This window comes from Xyrauchen texanus, chromosome 13 (genome assembly GCF_025860055.1).
Source record: "Xyrauchen texanus isolate HMW12.3.18 chromosome 13, RBS_HiC_50CHRs, whole genome shotgun sequence".
Taxonomy (NCBI): Eukaryota; Metazoa; Chordata; class Actinopteri; order Cypriniformes; family Catostomidae; genus Xyrauchen; species Xyrauchen texanus.
Window position 1 is genome coordinate 4889957 of NC_068288.1, and position 21547 is coordinate 4911503.

The following is a 21547-nucleotide window of genomic DNA, read 5'->3' on the forward strand; positions in this document are numbered from 1 at the left end:
TAATGCAGATCTTTTGCTCGGTTTTGGTCTCAAAATAATCTTTGGAAGGGGGGTTTGGAATGAGGGGGCATGGCTAATTCAACAGCTCAGTCACGTGAAAGCTTCAGAATACAAAAAAAAAAAATAATAATTTGTTTGTTTTTTTAATCGCCATAATGCCCTAGTTAAATGCGTATTGTGGGACCCAGTCAAGATTTTTATTATAATATCAGAATCATTGTGGATTAGATTTGTTTAATATATTTCTGTTCTGTTCACCTTCATCTGGAATTGCAGTTTTTAGTTTACAATGTTCCACATATGGTGAAACACTGTCACCTCATCATTTTCTTTTATACTATGCCAACTTTTGCAGATTTGTATAATACAAATTATTTCATTATATAAAAAAAAATTATTCAACTTCTAAAAGGCATGCACATGTACATAGAGCAACAATTAAAAACAGCACAGACGGAATGCAAGAACGCATCCTTTGAGAACTAGATACCACAAACAATGCAGAACAGATTGCTGACAACTGCAGGCTTAATCAGTGATGGGAGAATAAATCAAACAATATATTGAGTTCTTAAGCCACTTTTTTATTGTCTAAACAATGATTTATTCATCTGCCAAAATAAAGCAATTTATTTCAAACTGAATTTCAATCAGTATAAGAGCTGAAACAAATAATCGATAAATATTGATAATGGAAATCTTTGACAACAAATTTAATAATCGATTAGTTGGATATATGGTCCGTCAGTAACATCAATTTATAGCCCCTATAAAAAAATGTGTTGCATGATGAAACTCATTTGAAAAACGATGGAGTCAAGTTGAAGCATGAAAAAACATGACCCAAATTGTCCAGCACACTTTAGCACTTTATAAACACTTCAAAGAAGATCATAAGCATACAGGTTAATGTGGACCGGTTGCTGCATCAGGGTATGTACTGTTTGATGCACTTGAGGTTAGTTTCTCTCCAGCACATAACTTACATTTTACTGCTACTGTTTTATTATGGATTATAATGTACATGTTATGAATTCAAAATCAGGCGATATTTCCATGTACTTTGCAAAACTGTTTGTTTTTGACATGCGAGTGTCTATTAAACTTCACTGAGGAAACGAGTGAGAGCATCCACGTCACGTTTTGCGTATGTCCTGAAAGTAGTAGTAGTAATAATACAAAATTCAAACGTAACGTTTCAGGCTTTGTTAAAATTTTTGTGAGGGCACAGAATCAGTATTGTGAGTCGAACCAAATTTATTTTATCTTTTTATCAGATATTTTTTTTTAAATATTAGGAAACGCAATTAGTTTATCCGATTAATCAAAATAAAAAAAGATTATCAAAATAATCGTTAGTTGCAGCTGTAATCTGTATTATACATTTATTATAAGACCTACATACACATTTATAAATATTATAATTATTATGTATTATTTATATGAATGACCTTGATTTTGGGGCCTTTTTAAGCAAACAATGATGCATGCGATTAATTAACCTGCATGTCTTGTAATTACTTTGATTAAAAATTAATGGACTGACAGCCCTAATAACTTTTAGCGGTTACTAATGATTAGAATTGCAAGAATGCTTGAACATGCAGTACTTTTCTTTTAAAATACTTGTAAACTACAAAAAGCGCCAAAAACACGAGCCCATGAGCCCCATGCATGCACAGAACAGCATGTCACATGTTTATTCTGAAGTGCACACAGAGCATGTTTATCTGTCTTTAATAGCAGAGGTTCACTGTTTTCATAATCACATTTGACCATATTGCCATACGGATGTTATTTTGATTAACTGCAACCCTGAAGGATCAAGAAATTAGTCTACTGATGCGCTGTTTATGTAACTTAAAGGCCATATAAATGCACACTAAAATCATTGTGATATTAGCAACATTGCTTAATTTTATATCTTCAGCATAGTCATTGCGATTATCGTGAATATTTGACACATCGCCTAGTGGTGGACCGATATATCACCACACTGATTAATCTCCAAAACCTACTGACAGCTGTCCATAATCAATGCAAATTAACGTTTCGCATGTATTGTGAAAACAAGTATTCATTTCAGAAATGTTGTAAACATCTAATTTGCCATCACTAATTTGTCTTATGCATATATGGCATCATCTCATCCACCCTGCTCTGTAGGCATTTTTATCAGCCCGAAAAACGAAAACTGAAAATATGCCAACAGACGTCAGTACTAAGTGTAAGTGCAAAACAAACAAAAATGTACAAAATTACATTTAAAGTAAACTTGTGAAACTTGTTTTTTAAATGTAAGCTGAAATAGTACTCAGTTGCCTCAAAATGTTTCTAAATAAAATCTCCAGCATTTTTTTAGCTTCTTCGATTTAAAAATGTCCACCAACTTTTCTGGACATTTTCCACACTCTACAGCAAAGTTCAGCAGCCCAGTGACGGAGTCAGGAGGATGAACACAGAAACAGGAATTACTACTAGACATCTCCTGCTCACCATCAGCTGATACCAGTGACAGTTCAGCTCCATCTGTGACAACTCTATTTTTAGTTTTAAAATACTTGTGGTGACAAAATATCTACCATTTCACAAAAAATTACTATGCAAAAAAAATAAACAGAAGTCCACATACAGCAACGTGTCCTTTACATCATTACAAATTACACTTGGTAATAATACAGACTACCGACACTTTAATCATGGCTGACCAAAATACTATAGCAGTAAGATTCAGAGGGAAATTCTACACACAGAAGTCAAAGTACAACGGTTCGCAAGCACTTTAAAATACAGTGCATCCAGTAAGTATTCACAGCGCTTCACTTTTTCCATATTTTGTTATGTTACAGCCTTATTCCAAAATTGAGTACATTTATTATTTTCCTCAAAATTCTACAAACAATACCCCATAATGACAACATGAAAGAAGTTTTTTGAAATCTTTGCAAATTTAAAAAACAAAAACAAATTGTGGAATTGATTAATTCTTGAAAGAGTTGGCATATACACGGAGCCAGGTGGTTGAAAGTGAGTAAAACGCGGAATGTCACAGAATGACATTAATTTGAATGAATCAAATTAAAATCATGATTAAACCACAAAAGGCGGAGATTTAATTCAATAAATGTGCAGTCTGAATGTGCTTAAATCACATTCTAAAAATAATTAAAACACAGCCTTTTGCAGTTTAATAAGCCATATAGCAAACTGCTTATGGGGAAGTGAGAAGCTGTCGTCGACAAAAAAAGAGAAACTTAAAGTGCTTCATTCGGTTTTCTGCCAGAAAAAAAGGTCAATTTAGTAGACGAGTGACATTTAGAAATAGTGATGTATGACTAATGACTATAGTAAAATGTTATATTCAATGTAGTATTACTAAATACTAATATATATATATTATATATATAAAAAACGTTTTGATCTGCTGTGCAGCACTGTATTTGATGAAAAATAACTCCAAAGTTCACTTCATTTAATAAAAAAATTATGCAATTGTATGTTAAAAAGCATTTGTTCTGTTTTCATGTGATGAAATTTTAGTTCTATGAATCAATCTGATTATACAGATTTTTATGATAAAAATGTAAACAGAATTCAGAAAAAATAAATCAGATAACAGATTTGGGGAAGAAATAATAATAAAAAAAAACATTTTATAGGGCACTAGGGGAGAGGTTTAAAAAGTGTGATTTATGACATTGGCCAAAAAGCAAGATAGTGTCAAAGGCGGTGAATGTTATAACACTTTTAAAGTGAAGTGCAAAACAACATTTTAAAAAAGTTTTTAAAAGACTCAGCGCCTGAAATTACTACAACATCTGAAATTTTACAACAAACTCAACTAAATCTGATGGGGGGGCTAGATGCCCTATGACAGAAAGAAAAAATTATTTCTCTTGTTGTAGACTTTCTTGTTATTTACAGTTTTTATTGATTCCATACATGAATCATACAAACACAACACAAAATATGGAATCAATTATATACATTTCCCCACACCCCCTATCTGACACAAACACGCACTACAGTGGTCACCAACTTGAGGTCGACCGATATATCAGTTTTACCGATTAATCGGCACCAATAACGATTTCAGGAACTATCGGCTATCTGCAAAAATCCACACAGGTAATTTTCCCCCTTTTTGTCCGGTGCTGGTGTGGCTGGGAATGGCGCGCTATCATTATACAGTATGAGAGCAGCCTCTAGAGGCGAAATAAAAACCATCACTGACTATCACTCGTGCTGGTTGTTTTGACACGTGAGACTGCACGCTGAATGCAGCGGAACACTGCACGGAGCTGACAATTTTAGATTTAAAACACCAACAACTAAAAGGTACGTATACAGTACACGTTGTCATATCATTATAAAGTAATTAATTCCTTAAATAGATGCTGCATTAATAGAGAACAGCAGTATGTTTGCAGACCAGGCTGAGAGGACGCCAACATTAAAGCTAACCTCAAGCAGTTAGAACAATGTGACAAAAAAATCTTAAACCAAGTCCTACCCAAATGTTTAAACAAAATGTATGGATATAAACTAATGCAAATAGATGGTAAGTCCCGTTTATGTTTTAGCCAGCTAAGTTGTATATTTAAAGGTAGTGAGAGATTTGAGAAAAATATCTTCATGCAGTCAAGAGAAACGTATAAATAAATCAGAAATGCTTCTGATTTCAATTCGTTTTTATATCCTCTCAGTAATACGTATTTTTGTCATTTTGATTAGATAATCATTAAGTGATCGGTGTGTGAGACAAGTTTCTCACAGAGAATTTAAACAAGCGTAACAGCGCAAAATACAAACAAAAAACATCACTGAATCTTATATAAGCGTTAAAAAAAGCATAAGACATTGCTAGTCATTTATTCGTTTACCCTAGTTTAATATTAAAGACCCCATCACCAGAAGTGAAGTGATCGTTGTCTTGGTTTTAGGGTAATAAAAGTGTTTAACTCATGCCTTTCATGAGAAGAGAAACCCTAAGGCATGTAAAAATGGTAAAATATCAAATATAGCATGTAAAATGCTGTGTACGTACTGTTCATTGTTAGTTGATGTTAATTTCAACATTTACTGAATACATTTTAAAAGATTTTAAGTAATATCTCATAACATTAGTTATGCATTTACCTTATTGTAAAGTGTTACTTACCAATGACATTTTCACACATTTGTCCTGTAATATTTTAATTATTTTCAGATGGCAAAGGCTTTAAAGATAGTAACAGTGAGGGAGTATTTTACTGAAGTGTCGCCAGAAAAGGCACAGTGTAATATCTGTGACAAAATAATCAGCATGGGGGCATCAACATCTGCAGGTAAAAATACCACCAACATGTGGAGTAGTGTTGTCAAAAATACCGGTACCAGGTTGGTACTCAAACCAAAAATTATTTACGATACCAGAAATTCTGAAGGTATCGGGGTACAGAGTACCGGGTCTACCTGATACCCATGCAGAGTCGGGAACTTTGGAATGCTCACAACAAGCAAAAGATTGCGGCAAGCAAAGCTGCTGCTGCGGAGTCTCAACTGAATCATGTCGAAATGAAGTGGAAAAAGCAGGTTTGAAAATTCTTTGTATTTGAGGCTGATGAAAAGTGAAACATCATAGATCAGCAAAAACCTATTTGTAAACGCTGCTTTCACAATTTTATGACGAAAGGAGGAAACACGTCAGACTTAATAAAGCACATGAAAGACAGATACCCGGATTTATTCAAGCAAATAAAGCAGGCGAGTTTAAAAGCATATTATCGTTTGCATTAGGTCTGAAACGATTAGTCGACATTATCGACATCGGCGAAAATACAAAATTGATGAGAAAAATGTTCGTTGTCGAATAGCCGTTTGATCTCATTTAACGTAAAATGAAATCACATTAAACTGTAACGATATCGCGTGAGAGCAGCAATTCACGCCTTATGGAGGAAGAATTACACAGATCAGTCCAGATGCACTCTAAACTTTCACAGTTTATTTTATGTAGATCCCAAAGTATAAGGGAATTAAAAAATAAATAAAAAAAGTACATTCAGAAGCATGTACCGTTGTGGAATAAGTGGAGGCGGAGCTCTTTAAAGGAAACATCCCGGCGTTACATCTTAAATGCAGTAAAATTGCTTTATTAAAGTTCAAATAATACAGAAGCAGGTAATGTTCATAACTATAAACTCAGAAACTGGCATTTCTCTATGTGGTCGGTGCATCTTCTATGAGTTGTGCGAATGTCCCGGTCTAAGGGGGACAGATTGAAACTGCACCCGGCTGAGAGAGACTCTGCCTCGGGGAACTCATCCCTCGCTAAATGCAGCTAAATTAGAACATACTCATGACTTATTTAATCATAATATAAGTCACTCTGCATTTCTTATCATGAAGAAAATTGGCAATATGCAGCTTTATTAATAAGAGAGCACTTTGCACATTAGTTTGGAAATTGTTTTGTTTTTTAATTCTATTGTATGCTTGTTTATTAACTCTTTCCCCGCCAGCGTTTTTAAAAAAAGTTGCCAGCCACCGCCAGGGTTTTTGACGATTTTCGCTAAACTTCAATGGCCCGCAGAATATTTTCTTCCATGAATATATGAAGATGCTATATATCAAAATAAAGATCTGAGCCTCTGCTTTTAGGCAAAAAAAAAAACGATTTTATTTTATCTTCATTTGTTCTTTTTTTATTGCCACTTGAACAGAGGTAGGTTTTGTCAAAAACAACATTTAGAACAAAAAGCTGAGAAAAAGGCATTTTTATCAAACAAGTGCTTTAGTATTAGTATGGTGTTCCACTTCACATTTGAGACGATCGCAGTCTGTTTCTTTGATCAAAGAGTTGCGTACTCTTTCAAAACATGCGTGCGGGTCTTCCTTACCATATACCACCTTAAACACGGATACCCGGAAAATTCAGTGTTTGGCGGGGAAGCGTTTTTTCATAAAACCCGGAAAATTCTGTGTTTGGCGGGGAAAGAGTTAAGGCTTTTTTTTTTGTACTTGGTAAAAACTTAAATTAAAAGTTGCAAAAGTTGAAGCAAATCTTATATAAGTGTTCAAAAATACTTTAAGCATACATTGTTCAGTTTTGTTATAATTAAAAAATAATATATTTAAATTAAAGTGTTGCTCAATGGCATATTTTTGTTCTTAGTTCTGCTGCTAATGTTTTGTAGACTTTGTTAATAAAAGAGTGTCGTTTAGTAACCCGTTTTTGCTTTGGTACCGAAAACGGTATAGAGTACCGTAAAATTTCACTGGTATTGGTACAGACTAATGAAATTTTGGTACTGTGACAACACTAATGTGGAGTCATCTCAAACACAACCATCCAGCAGTTCAGTTTGGGTGTATATATTTTATTTACTGTAATATTTATTAATACAGTTCATATATTCATATTTATTTTATATGAAAAAAATTACATTAATCGGTTATCGGCTTGTCTTCCCAACTTCGTTATCGGCAAAATCCTATATCGGTCGACCTCTATCTCCCATTAGAACATAAATAAATAAACATTCAAAAAATTAAATGCTTTCAAACAACTATTCTACATTTCAGAATAAATCTTATGGACTGATGAAAATAATGTATAGTCCATCATAGATGGGTTCAAAGCCTCCAAATATCTGTAAGACCAAGATTTTGTACACATCCTGTGGCGCATCACTGTTGCTCTAGGAGCCTTGCACAATTTTTTCCCCAAACAAACAGAAAAAAGAAAATGTGCGCATTAACCCTGGAAGCTATCGCAAACTGGTGTCCATCCAGCCAAACACAAACTGTCCATGCACGCCTACGAGAACCCCCGTGACAAATTTGCCGTCGGATTGCTCAAGTCCGGTGTTTCTATACAAAGTTTGTGAGAAAGAATTACACAGCAAAAGATAAATCTATAAATCAAAATACAGCCAATAGGCAGAATAAACAGAACGTGTAGCTTCATCCATAAAACTGTCCTAAAGGTGTATTATTCTACAAAATATACTCATGTTCAGTGAGCCAGTCCACTCGGCTGCAACGTTAGTACCACAAGGTGACTAACTCACTCCATTGACTTTATGAAGGACATAGATTGCTGTGGGCATGTAAATGATTTATGGCCATCCTTAGCATCTATTCTCAATATGGCCAGGAATATCAGTGCAAAAGCGACCTTCCGTTGATGTAAAAAAGTTTCTTGCATTCCTTGAATTGATCACGTTTCTCTCGCAAGTGCGCAAAGTCTGGGAACAAGAAAATGCTGTGGTTCTTCCAAGAAAGCTTTCTTTTACTCCTCGCGTAACTTGATTTTTATCGGATGATCTCAGAAATTTGGCCAGAATTGATCGGGGCCTGTCTCCTGCGGATCACCGAACCGGAACCCTGTACACTCGCTCGATTTCCAGCTTATGGCTTGCTATGTCGAGCAGACTCGGAAAGAGTCCATCCAGTTATTTCACCATATCCCGTCCTTCTTCGCCCTCAGGACTTTCGCCAATACGGACATTATTCACCATGGTTGCTAGCGGTTTAGCAGATAATTACCTCTCTGTTTACTCCAGATACTCATTTTATCCCCCACTCTTATAACCATATCAGTGAATTTTGCCTCCATGGAAGTGATCGATCGACACATCACAGCAGGATCCTCGAAGTCAGCAAGAACCTTTTTTCACATTGCCGACATGTTCAACATCTAACGCCGCATTTCCCGCATCTCTCCGTCCAAATCGACTCCCAGCCCCGCGGCCTGCTCAGGGGCATCAGTTTGAGCACGTAAGTGACTTTGAATGTGTATACAGGATGTAGCAGCGGTGCTTCAAAGGGGATGCATTTTTTTTTATTATTCCAAGAGGGCTTTAATGTGCAAACTGTCTATCAGCTATTGCACAGCAAATTGATAAAGCAATGCTGCTGAAAATATCAAAAAGAAAACAAATCAAGATAAACTAGTTGACCTTACTAATTGACAAGTTGGGTTTCGGACTAGTCGACTTTCATGACCATTTATCAATTTTGATATAAAGAAAACACAGACAAACATTTATGTTATTGAGAAAACTTTCACTGATGAATGCCGCACAATAAGAACAGGAACACTGTATTCTTTTGAGACAGTAAAAAGGGTAATTTTTTTACATTGACATAAATGTTCTTCCTGACACCAAAGGCAAGAAGACAGAATCCAACAGCACTCATGCAATGGCCAAATGGCCCTGCAGATGCAACTAATACTGTATCTGCAGCAGATAACGACAACCATCTAATAGTATTATGAATCACCATTATAGCCTAAAACCGGTCTTAAAGCATAATTTAGTCTTCAAAGCCAGTGACTAGACAAAACAGAGTCCAGGTTCAGTTCTCATAAACAATGGCACATTGGTTGCATCAGACACCACTGCCATGACAGGAGACATACCAGAAAGAGCTCCAAGCCAAAAAGATCCCAAGATGGTGGATGTGTGGAGAATTGTGAAGGTCAGCAGGGCAGGAGGAGCACAGCTGCCCAGATAAAGCACTCATAAATCAAAACATTAGGAATGAGTAACAAAACTTAGGCCACGTCTGGTTTGCCGCAAGTAACCCAAGGAGGTAGAAAAATAAAGACATTTCCCTAATAGAGGCCTGCACCATTCATTCAGAATGGAAATGAGTGATCCTGATTTGTACTACAGAAGAAGCTGTACCTTTATCTCCCGGATGAATTAAAGCACCCTGGGTGAACAATGCCGGTGTTCACACTACGTGCAGCATTGTTTTTAAATTAGTTTGTTGAGGTTGACGTCCCGGTATTTAACGTACTGTTCGAGCCACAGAAGTAATGCTAATAATGCACATCTTTGGGGGACTGAGTAGCTCAGCAAGTGAAGATGCCGACTACCACACCTGGAGTTGCAAGTTTGAATCCAGAGAATGCTGAATGACTCCAGTCAGGCTTCAAGCGACCAATTGGCCCGGTTACTAGCGTAGGTAGAGTCGCGTTGGGTTAACCATCATAGTGTGTGGTTCTCACTCTCTGTCGGGTGCGTGGTGAGTTGTGCATGGATGCCGCGGAGAATAGCGTGAAGCCTCCACACATGCTAGGTCTCCGCGGTAATGCGCTCAACAAGACACGTAATAAGATGAGCAGATTGTCAATCTCAGATGCGGATGCAAATGACATTCGTCCTCCACCACCCGGATTGAGTCACTACGCCACCAAGAGGACTTAAGAGTACATTGGAGCCCCTTCCACTTTTAGCGTCAGGTTATCTGATTAGAGTTCGTAAAAAATTATTCATGCATGGCCACTCTGTCTTTATGGAGTTTGTGTTGTAAATCATATTTTAAAAAGAATACTTCTGCACAATCTCTGAGAGAGGGACTTCAAAGTTATCAATTTGTAATGATAGTAAACTTGGTACCTACTCCACACGCAATTGTTAATAACAAAAACAGTCACGTCCAAACTACACATGTTTAGTTTTAACCCATCATCACTGCTCTTTGACTTCTCAGAGTTCTCCTAGGTAAAACTGTTTCATAAAAAATTAAAAAAAGTAATTGCATTTAGTCATCATTTTAGGTGAACTTAAAAAAAAAAAAAAAAAAAAAAAAGCCTTTTTGCCAAGTAAGTTTAAATTAGTAGTGGTCGACTGATATATCGCTGAGGCTGAAAAATCGGCCAATATTCTGACTTTAACGGCATCGGCCGATACATTTTCCAGTTTGACTGATTCTTTTTCTTGAGGGCACAGAAAAATCGCCTGCTTGCATGAAGCAGGTGTAAATGACCAGTCATGGTTTGTTTTGTTGTTACGTGCCATCGTTGCTACAATAATAGTCTGCAATAGACTCCAACACAGTCTCATTTGATCGGTCCTCATCTCAGAGACGTTTAAGCTCATAATGTTAAAGTGTCTCCTTAACAGTTCCCTTTAACTTTTAACTGTCTTGTCTAATGATTATCAATAAAACTAATATCATATATACATATGCAGATATCTCATTAAAAAATTTAATTCACGAACCTCGTGAAAATCCAGCGTTTTCTTCCCGTCAAGCGCTCATCTAATATCTTCCTCTGAAGCGTATATTCTATAAGCCAGAATGAAAAATGTCAGGATCAGGATCAAAAGTTCCTCTCATTCACAAATCATGACAGACCGTCAGCGATAATCCAAGCAGGCGATTCAGGCCATAAACTGTCAGGAGACTGCTGCTGCTCGTGCTGGATCCGTACTAGCATGTGAGTGCAACTTTATGGCTGCGTCCAGAACCAGGAAAATGCTGCCTCCCAAGGCTGTATACGGAGGCATGATGAAAATAAGGTGCTTTTCAAACTGTTCGGGGACCAGTTTCCTTTCATTCATAACGGATGTCAGTTAAGCCATTAACGGATTAGGCAGCAGGGTAGCAAGATAAAAGTGCTTAACATGTGCTATATGTAAATGTCTTTGCACTGTATACCTGGTTTGTACCTGGTCTGATTCAGTATTTTTTGAGAAAATGCAATTGCTAATGTGGACATGGACCACTGTGTGTATTATTTCCTTCCTAATATATTAATAATTTCTTCATGTGCAAGTAAATTACTCAAATTTGATGACTAATCAGATATCTCAAGAAACTGCCATCTACCATTTCATATACAATATTATTTTTTTTGTTTTGTGTGAAATTGAGGAAATATAGTGCTAGAGTTATTTTAGCAATTTTCTGTTTGTTATTTATTATATTAAATTGTGTGATACAATTGAAGTCAGAAGTTTACATGCACCCTCCACCCTTGGAGGACATTTCTCCAAAAAGTAAGATCTTTATCCCCATGTGCACTTGCACATGGGATAAACTTAAAAGGATTTCACATAGGCCTACTAATTCATTGGCATACTGTTTTTGGCATACTATATAGTAGATAAGTATGGATATTCGGATACAGCATCGTTTTTTTAGTGCATCCATATTTTCTTTTCTTTTTTAACTGAATGTAAAGAACAGAGGATATTAAAAGAAACATTCAATGAATGTGGAGTGAGGGATTTCTTCTTTGGACACATATTGCACAGAAGAAATTGTCTGTTTAATCTCAAGCACTTTTCAACAAAAAGGTAATTTTCCAGGTATTCCAGTACTTACATTTCTAAAAGCTAAATTCAGGCACTTTAAGGACCTTGTGTGAACCCTGTAAACGATGTAGAAAAAAAGCACAGTAGGGGTACAATCAAGTGACAGAGATTATGATGTTTGATGGGCAATTTAATTTATGATCACATGGACAGAAATCAATGTTTAAAATTTTGCAATTTCGAGTTATGCCTCAATATGGTTCGTAATTTTTTTGGTTTGCGATATCTAAATTCTTTATATCATCCCATAAATAATTATGAGATTCAATAAAGCCTGTAAGCCATTGTAATAATTAGTTATCAATCTATTTTATTCATAATTCATCCAGCCCATTTCATTGTTGAACGAGATAACCGAATTGAACAAACGACTTGTCTCCTCCACTTATTTAGTTGTTCAGCAGATCTTTGTTAATGATGACTGGTTCATGCATTTTGTTTGCGAACAAATGTACCAGTACTTTCAGTTCCTTTAGAATGAGGCATCTTATCTCATTCAGACTCAAATGACCAACTCAGACTTCAGTGAAGGGCCATATTCATTCAGCGGGTGAAACCAATGATATGTTCCTTAACAGCCTGCACTTGACTGCTACTGGCTCACACTATAGTCAGTCTTACAGAAATGAAAAGCCACCAAAGCAGTCTCAAGCTTAATGCAGAGCGCATCTTTTGGCTTTCATAATATTCTTTAGCATGCTTCGTTTTAAGGTGGTAAAACAGATTGATTGTTTGTTTTCCCACAAGTGATTTTCATTGCACAACACAGTTTGCGGACCTACACCACAGATGTTGCTCCTGTTTTTACGACAAGCTCCCCTTCATTTTCTTGACTATTCTATTGCTCATATCAGCAATAATTCATTACATGATGGAGAAGTACAGATGTGCATAGTCAAGCAAACCTCGGCATGTTAAGAGATGATTCGGCTGTCTGGATCAAGTGACGTTGTCCCAGCAGAGTGTGTCAGATCATGGTGGACTGCTGCATCCTCTACTCTAGAGTGCTCACAAACGGCCCGAAATCAGAATGGTAAGGAATCAGCCAAGAGTTTGTGGCCGTTTGCGCCATTGCCTAATCTCCATAATTCCTTTAGTGAATCTGCCGCTACACCAGCGCACGCAGATTTTACCAGCCACAACTCATTCCCCGCTCAAGCCTGGTTTCAGTCTCAAATGAAGCACGGACAATGATAGATACGCACAAGGATATTTACATATAACGATATACACAAAATATCAAAATCTATATCGGTTGACACTTTGTATCGTCGCCACGATATATAATGTCTTATCGCCCAGCCCTTCACGTTTTTTCTTAAAAACCCATAGACTTTAGATTTAAATTGCTAATAACTCAAACTACTGAATACAAATCAAGATTACAATTAGTGACACGTGAGTGATGCTGATAACTGTCCCCTGCTTGGCTGATTAACAGGTATGGACGTTCTACCACACATTCAAAATTAGCCTACGATTAGTTCCAAAATTTTCCACCTTGTCAATGAATAATGCATATTTTACTGTTTTCAAATATTTTATAGTGAATTTCCCAATATTTTGGAATAATAAATATTGGTAGGCCTAAAACAATTAATTTATTGATTTCATCCATAACTTTTGAGTGTACATTTTATTTGCTGTCAATAAATTGTAGTATACACTGTACACCAGCATTATATTGGCATTCAGCCACCCTGCTCCCTCTAAATATTGGCCATTAAAAACCCATATTGGTCAATCACTAATGGTAACACCACGGCACTTAGATTTACACCATGGTAGTGGTAACCACATATTAACACTTGCCTGAGTCTCCCATACATTTATTTCACAGAAAACAGGTGAAAAAAATCATAATCCAGCAAAACAAAGAAGGCCATTGGACTGGAAAGCACAACTAACTTATGTTTTAACCTGTGTGTTTTCATGTGTTTATTAGGTTGTCTCTTGCCTAAGGGTTCAAAGCCATCCAGATTTTAGTATCTAGAATTGATATGTCATCTCAATTTTATCAACTCTTTTAAAACAGAGATAATCATGAATGTTTCTAAAAGGGGGGTTACAAGTCAACCTGCTCTGATGCAAATAAGTCCCAACTTCAAATACTACGATCACAAACTTCAACATGTTTTGCTTGAAGCATCTGTCCAGCAAATGTATAGCATTTTTGTGTATTGTATGAATGAGTGATAAATTAATACACTCTTAAAACTCGCTCTTATCACATAAGTGTGATTTGCCAACCTATACTGAGTGATGATGAATAAATAGGCTAGTTCATGTTTCTCAGATACAGGCTTTCTTAATTTAGTGATCTGCCAAATATAAAGCAATTTTTAGTCTCAATCCATAAAAAACAACTAATGTTTAATAGTAACTTTAATGTCGTTTTAAATTGAGTGACCTACCTTGCTATAAAACAACTTTTGAGTCATCGCATGCATGAGAGATAATAACGTTTACATAATAACGTATAAATATTACACACTCAAATCATAAAAATACTTCATTAGTTACAAAATGTTATAGTTTTTAAAAATGTAGTGACCTCCAATTTTGAGCCACTGCATTGCATACATGATGGCTAAATAAACAACATCACCATCTCTTCTATATAACCACAACTAATGTTTATCAAATACAGTCTTAAAATGTATTGACTTGCTTACCTATCCAGCAAATTTGAGCCATTGCATGGGTGATAAATTCACACATAAACGCTCAAAACATCAACAACAAGTCAAGTTTCAAGTTACCTCATATTTTAAAGATCTAACTACATAAGCAACATTTAAAAGCCAGTGCATTACGTCTTACCAAGTGTTTTGTCTCAAAACTTGAGACCTGCATACCTAGACAGAGACAGACAGCATTTGGGAGTAAGATGCCCAAAAAACAGTCATGGTAGACATCTGGCTAGCTTTTGGGACAACCAGTGACTGAGTAAACATCAAATGTGACCGCGGGCATCCTCCAGTCAAATTATCCTTGCAATCGATACAAAAAGCAAAATGAGTACATTGCAAACTGTAAAACACAGTACCTAAACTCGAGCTCTCGATGCGGGATATTACAAACAGTCACAATTGGCAGCGGCCTCCGACGCGACTGCCTCGAATAAATGCCAGATTTATTCCAAATCACACCTCAATCTAACACAATCCCGACTCATTCCACATGTACAAACTTCAAATTTACACATGCGGCAGGTTTACCTTCTTTCTGTCTCGGCGGAGCCGAGATATCGAGCAAAGAAACTGCGCCCGGGGTCGGAGAGCCAGTCGCGAGCTGAGGGCAAGATGGCGCTCCGTCCAAACTTCCACTGCTGTTACTGTTACTTTGGACACTCATGAAGACACTTTCCACCGCGAGGAGACATCCAAGGGCATCACACACATGATCGACATGAAATCACACCTGTATGCATCTAATGCACCATGCAAGGGCATTGCTGATCAATCCAACATCACTCATGTTTTGAGCTCCGCACTGCGCGCGCACCGATCATCACCCTCTCCGAATGTGTATGTGTGCATGTAACCTTTGCAACTGGCGTCACGCATCCACTACACACACGCACACACACTTCATTATCGCGAGGTTCAAGCGCAAAATGCCATCAATGCCATGAGACAACAAAGAAAGCGGATACACACATCCACATCAGTGCAAAACTTGTGCAAAAATGTTTTCAGCTCTTAGAATGTAACTCTAATATGGATTAAATATATTATTGAACCATGCATTAAACTGAACCAAAACAATATATGTGTTGACATCAAGCTTGCAATGTTATTATTATTATTATTATTATTATTATTATTATTAAGCGGTTCATATTTTTATGGGTTTTGGGAGGTTAATATAATAAACAAAAAATCTGATTTCTGCTACATAGTTTTCAATTATTTTATTTATTTATTACAGAACCACAATTACAACAAGGCATTACAAAAATAAGCATGGAACCCAAAACACATACAGACATAGAACAAAAATAAATAAATAATAATAATAATAATAATAATAAAAAGTTGTGAAGACAATTTGGGAATTAAAATCTTACATTAAACAAATTTTCCAGCACTGTTTATTTATTTATTTATTTATTTTTTACAACAGTTCCATAATTATTTTTATAATTTTGTTATATTTCTTTTATCATATGTATTTACAAATATGCTGTGTATGCACAACCTGTTGTATGCCTGTTGAGAGATACCAAAAATAAAAATATTCACAAAAAAATTAAAATTATTCCAAAATTATACATTTATTGAGATTCTAAGTCAATTATGCATGTCAGACCAAAATTGTTACTGGATAAATAATAGAAAAACTGATTTGTTGATTCAATATCGGAATCATAAAAAGTGCAATTATTATGATCAATATTAAACATTTTTGATGAGTTTATAAATTAAAAGTTTGTCTATATATAGAACAATAACAATAAGATAGTACAAAATACAAGCAGTAAGTAGTTCATGATAACAACTTTTACGTACTTTAATGCATGCACTGTAACAAGACTATAAAGTGTGAATTTTTAAGTTTGGCTGAATCTGTGTGTGTGTGTGTGTGTGTGTGTGTGTGTGTGTGTGTGTGTGTGTGTGTGTGTGTGTGTGTCCAGGAATTCCCTACGTTGTGGGGACCAAATGTCCCCACAAGGATAGTAAAACCCCCTGCTGTCCCCATGTTGTGGGGACAATCAGTCGGTCCCCATGATGAAAACAGCTTATAAATCATACACAATTGTTTTTGAAAATGTAAAAATGCAAAAAGGTTTCTGTGAGGGTTAGGTTTAGGGGTAGGTTTAGGGTTAGGGTTAGGGGATATAAATTATCGTTAGATCTGCATAAAATCAATAAAATGCATGGAAGTCTATGGAGAGTCCCCATATGATATACAAGTGTGTATGTTTGTGTGTGTGTGTCTGTGTGTGTGCATGTCTGCATGTGTGTGTGTGTATGTCTGCATGTGTGTGTGTGTGTGTGACATCTTCATCTCTTAGTTTATCTTTTTGTTGCTGATTCAGAGCTGAGCTTTACCCTCTGCACGGCTCCAGACACATATTTCACAACAAACAGTTATCCTTCCTTTCAGCTAATCTCAACTGAAGAACACAGGTTCAACAAATCTTTTCCAGTAAAAATAAGATTTTTTTATAAAACCATGAAAATAAGTCTTTTTCATGGTAGATATTTTTTTACGGCTGAATCATACAAACCACAAAGGAACTGCTTCTTGCCATCTGAATGGAAATGTCTAGGTTCCTCTTCCAAAATATGAAGGTGTTCAAAAAAAAAATCTCAGTTTTTAAGTCTAAAATTTCCATGTACCAGAGACTCGTACTTAATTTATATTTTCACCTCCACAATCAAAATATATAGAGAGAAATCAAAATGATACATTGACTGATTGTCTAGTGCTGTTTCTATGCAGATGCAATTTGTAGCTAAACCTCTTTTAATAAAACATTTAAATACAGTTCACTTATTGAAATGATCCCTCTAAATAAACTTGAGATTAAGCCATGCCACATGCACCATTGCTAATTAGTGTTATTTGCATTCAGTCAATCACTTTTCCTTCCACCTTTTTGTCTCTATTAAGTTATGTTCAGGGTCAGAAATTAAGGGAGGCTCAAGGCAAAAATACCACAAAAGTGACAAAAATGCACCCAAAACTCAAACTGTAGGTGCTAAATTTTATTAAAAAATCATGATATCCGCACACTGAATTGCAAAACAGACTTAAAAATGTCTAGCAAAAATATATAACTTTATTAAAATTGCATACTTAAAACTTTTAAAATCCTTTTTTTTGTTTGTTTATTTAGGTTCTATCCTTGTTAACTCATTAGGCCCAGTTGGTTGCAATTTTCAATTAAGACTTGTTAAAATGGATGAACATCTTTTACAACATGAGCATTGAATAAAGCAATGTGCTGAAATGTCTGCTCCCTTTGTTGGTCTGGCTTTTAACTCACTTTGCACGTTTTATTTAGAATGCAAATTGAATGAAGTTATATCTTTTTGCTAGACTCTTTTCAGTCTGTTTTGCAATTCAGTGTGCGGTTAGCAAGTTTCGATTTTTGACTCACTCTTTTTGAATTTACGCACCTGAAACCAAATTATTTTGATTAGTTTGAGTGCAATAACTCCTTCAAGTCCATGTTTTTTTTATAATTAACATTTTTATTCAAATACAGAAAAGAAAAACTTAAATACATAGAATCAAAATTGAACACCCACTAGATCATACAATAGCACATACAAAAGAAAACAAAAACATAACAAATGACACAAAATATATAAAAATAACACACATTAATAACTACCCTTCTCTCTCTCCACTATTCCACCCTGAGAACACTCCAAGAACGCTAAGTGTCTACCCCATTTCCCAACAAACAAATCCAAATTCCCCAGTCTACTATATGACCCTTCTTCTAAAGCCTCCACCCTCACCATCTCTAAGCACCACTCCTGAAATGGGGGCACTCCAGCTGACTTCCATCCCCTCAAAATCTGTCTGGCAACCATAACACTGGTTAGGCCCCAATCTTCCACATGTTTATTCCCCACACTGAATAAACTCCATCTTCCGATTGGAATCGCCAGCAGGTGGGTGTGTCTTAAAGACCAAGCCTATTCAATCTAGAGCAGGGGTCCCCAAACTTTTTTCTATGAGGGCCACATCATTTTTCCTTTCTATAATGGAGGGCCGTAGTCTAACAGAAAATGGCAAGGACCGGAGTGATTTATTGTGGAGATTTTATTATGATTTTAAATGGATTTACAGTATTATGCCTCCTAATGCTAGATTAATTTATTATTTATGCACCATACATATCAAGTGATATATAGCCTATTAAAAGAGCATTATTACTATCGTAATGACATTTTTTCATATTCATTGCTATTGAAATCAAATTATTTACTTACTCATGCGTATTAGGCTAATCAGTGTGAACTATGTCCCCTTGACGCGCCAACCATACTAGGAGCTCCGTCAGTCGTGATGCTGGCACTGACGTGCGGTCTGGGTAGGCAAACTAGGCACTGCCTACCCTGCCAAAATTCAAAAATAAAATGTTTATTAAATAATAAACTTGTATTTGTATTTTTACTTTTTATTCTTGTGATTTATATATGCAATATGTGTGTTATTCCAATTGTTTAGACGTTATGATGACAAATGTAGCAGTTACGCATAATCAACTAAAAACATATGGTAGAATAAGCAGCGCTTTTACGGTCCATTCATTGCAGACGACAAGCGGAAAACCCATGTTGCGCATGCGCACTTCGATCCTGTATTCTTTTACATGTACGGCAAAAAGCACAAATCTGCTGTGCCTTTTGACGTAAATATGTTACGCCCGTAATCATCTCCGTTACGTATCAGACATGGACCAATTAAAATCGAGATATTCCTGGACATTTGCGTAGCTAACGTCATTACACCACAGCTAGCGTACATGCCTAATTCCCGCCAAATTCAAAATGACAGAACACCGGCCGTAATCACGGAATTAAGAAATTGTATAACCAAATATGAGTTAATTGCAAGAGGGAGGTCTACGCCAGCCTTAGATGGACTAGCACAGCAAAAGGGCCCACAAATTATCCGATCATTTCAAACTGATTGGTATGTAAGAAAAGATTGGCTATGTGGCTGTTCAAACAATCAGCGGCTGTACTGCTATCCCTGCCTGCTTTTTTCAACCAGTCAGACTGTTTGGACTTCAGCAGGATATTGTGATTTGAACAACCTGCCAGCAGCTTTAACCAAGCATGAAAAGTCGTCAGCTCACATCCAGTGTCAAATTACACTGAAAATCTTTGGAAAATCTCGGATCAACCTTGCACTTGACGAGCAAAGGAAGCTGAATATAACCTACCACAATGAAAAGGTAAAGGAAAACCGTGAGGATTTGAAGGATCTGATAAATGCGTAACGTTCACTGTTTACGCGCTTGTGTGTGTGTGCGTGTGTGTGTGAGAGAGAGAGAGAGAGAGTACACGATATACATCCTGATTTGTACATTTCTTGATATGCTGCGCTTGTGCGTAAAGTTCACTGTTTACGCGCTTGCATGTGCGTGTGAGAGAGTGAGTGAGTGTACGCGATATACATCCTGATTTGTACATTTCTTGATATGCCGCACTTGTGCGTAACGTTTACTGTTATTACGTATTATTAGCTTAAACAATAAATCAGGTAATCTGGCTTTCATAACTCAGTGCCTAGCCTCTTTAAGACATCACCGCACGTCACTGGATGCTGGCCAGCTTAGACCAGTCTAGATCCAACTCTTCTATCGTTTGGCACACTTTACCAAAAATATCTTCCCCTGTCGTAGTACCTTTGAGACTTTTTAGGGCTGCCAGCTCCTCGGACACTTCAAAGTTTGAGCTAACTCCGCGAAGAAAAATGAGCAGCTGTGCCGTGTCCTGCACGTCATTACTTTCATCCAGCGCTAATGCAAAAAAATATAATTCTTTCACTTTTTCCTTCAGCTGGGCATATTATACCCCATTTCTTCAATTCGTCTGGTGATTGTACTTGCGGACAGACTCACCGCATTTAAGACGTCTTTCTTATCGGGGCACACCTCCTCCGCAACAGCATTCATACATTTCTTTACGAACTCACCATCACTGAATGGCCTACCGCAGGTTGCAATCAGTTTAGCTACATGAAAGCTAGCTCGAATGGATGACTGGTTCAACTGGGTTTGCCGTACAAACGTATTTTGCTGAGCAGATAGTCCACTTTTTAGCTTCGACACTTTGTCTGCTCTCATTCGGCCTTGTAACTTCCAAGCTGTGTTACGCAGTGAATTTGAGTTCCTTTTTGGACAAACACAGCTTATGTATTCCAGAACTTATAAATATCTTGGTTTTCTTTTTCATGAAAATATGACATTCTCAGAAGGGAGAAGGGTTTTGTCTGAGTCTGCAGGGAGGGCCCCGGGAGCCGTTATTATTAATAGGATGAAGCTTTGCCCAGAAATAGGTTATGCAACATTTACCCAGCTGTTTGACAGTATGGTGGGATCTATTTTGTTTTATGCAGCTGGGGTCTGGGGCTTCGAAGATGCTCCTGAATGTACTAGATTGCAGAGCAGGGCCATTAGGTGTTTCCTTGGAGTGCACAGGTTCACTACTAGAGCTGCGCTAGAGGGAGATATGGGCTGGGAGCCTTGTATGGTGAAACAAAAGGTGGAGTTAATAAGATTATGGAATCGTTTTATAAGATTACCTGAAGATAGACTTACTCGGAAAGTTTTTGATTGAGATAAAGCTCACAATTATCCTTGGTCAATGGAGGTCCTTGGAATACTCTCATCAGTAAAAGCACAGTATATATTTAAAAATACTTTACAATGTGATATATCTCAGGTCAGGCAGTTTTTGTTTAATTCTTACAAA

At 36.6% G+C, this 21547-nt stretch overlaps 1 protein-coding gene across 2 annotated transcripts in view; it reads right to left on the minus strand.

The window, feature by feature from the left end:
- LOC127654216 (serine/threonine-protein kinase tousled-like 1-B) overlaps window positions 1-15631 on the minus strand; it is a 45405-nt gene extending 29774 nt beyond the window's left edge. For both annotated transcript variants that reach the window (XM_052141310.1, XM_052141308.1), the window contains exon 1: window positions 15320-15631. In XM_052141310.1, the coding sequence (XP_051997270.1) occupies window positions 15320-15455 (136 nt within the window). In that variant the 5' untranslated portion in view covers window positions 15456-15631. The remainder of the gene's footprint in view (window positions 1-15319) is intronic.
- Window positions 15632-21547: the final 5916 nt, after the last annotated feature.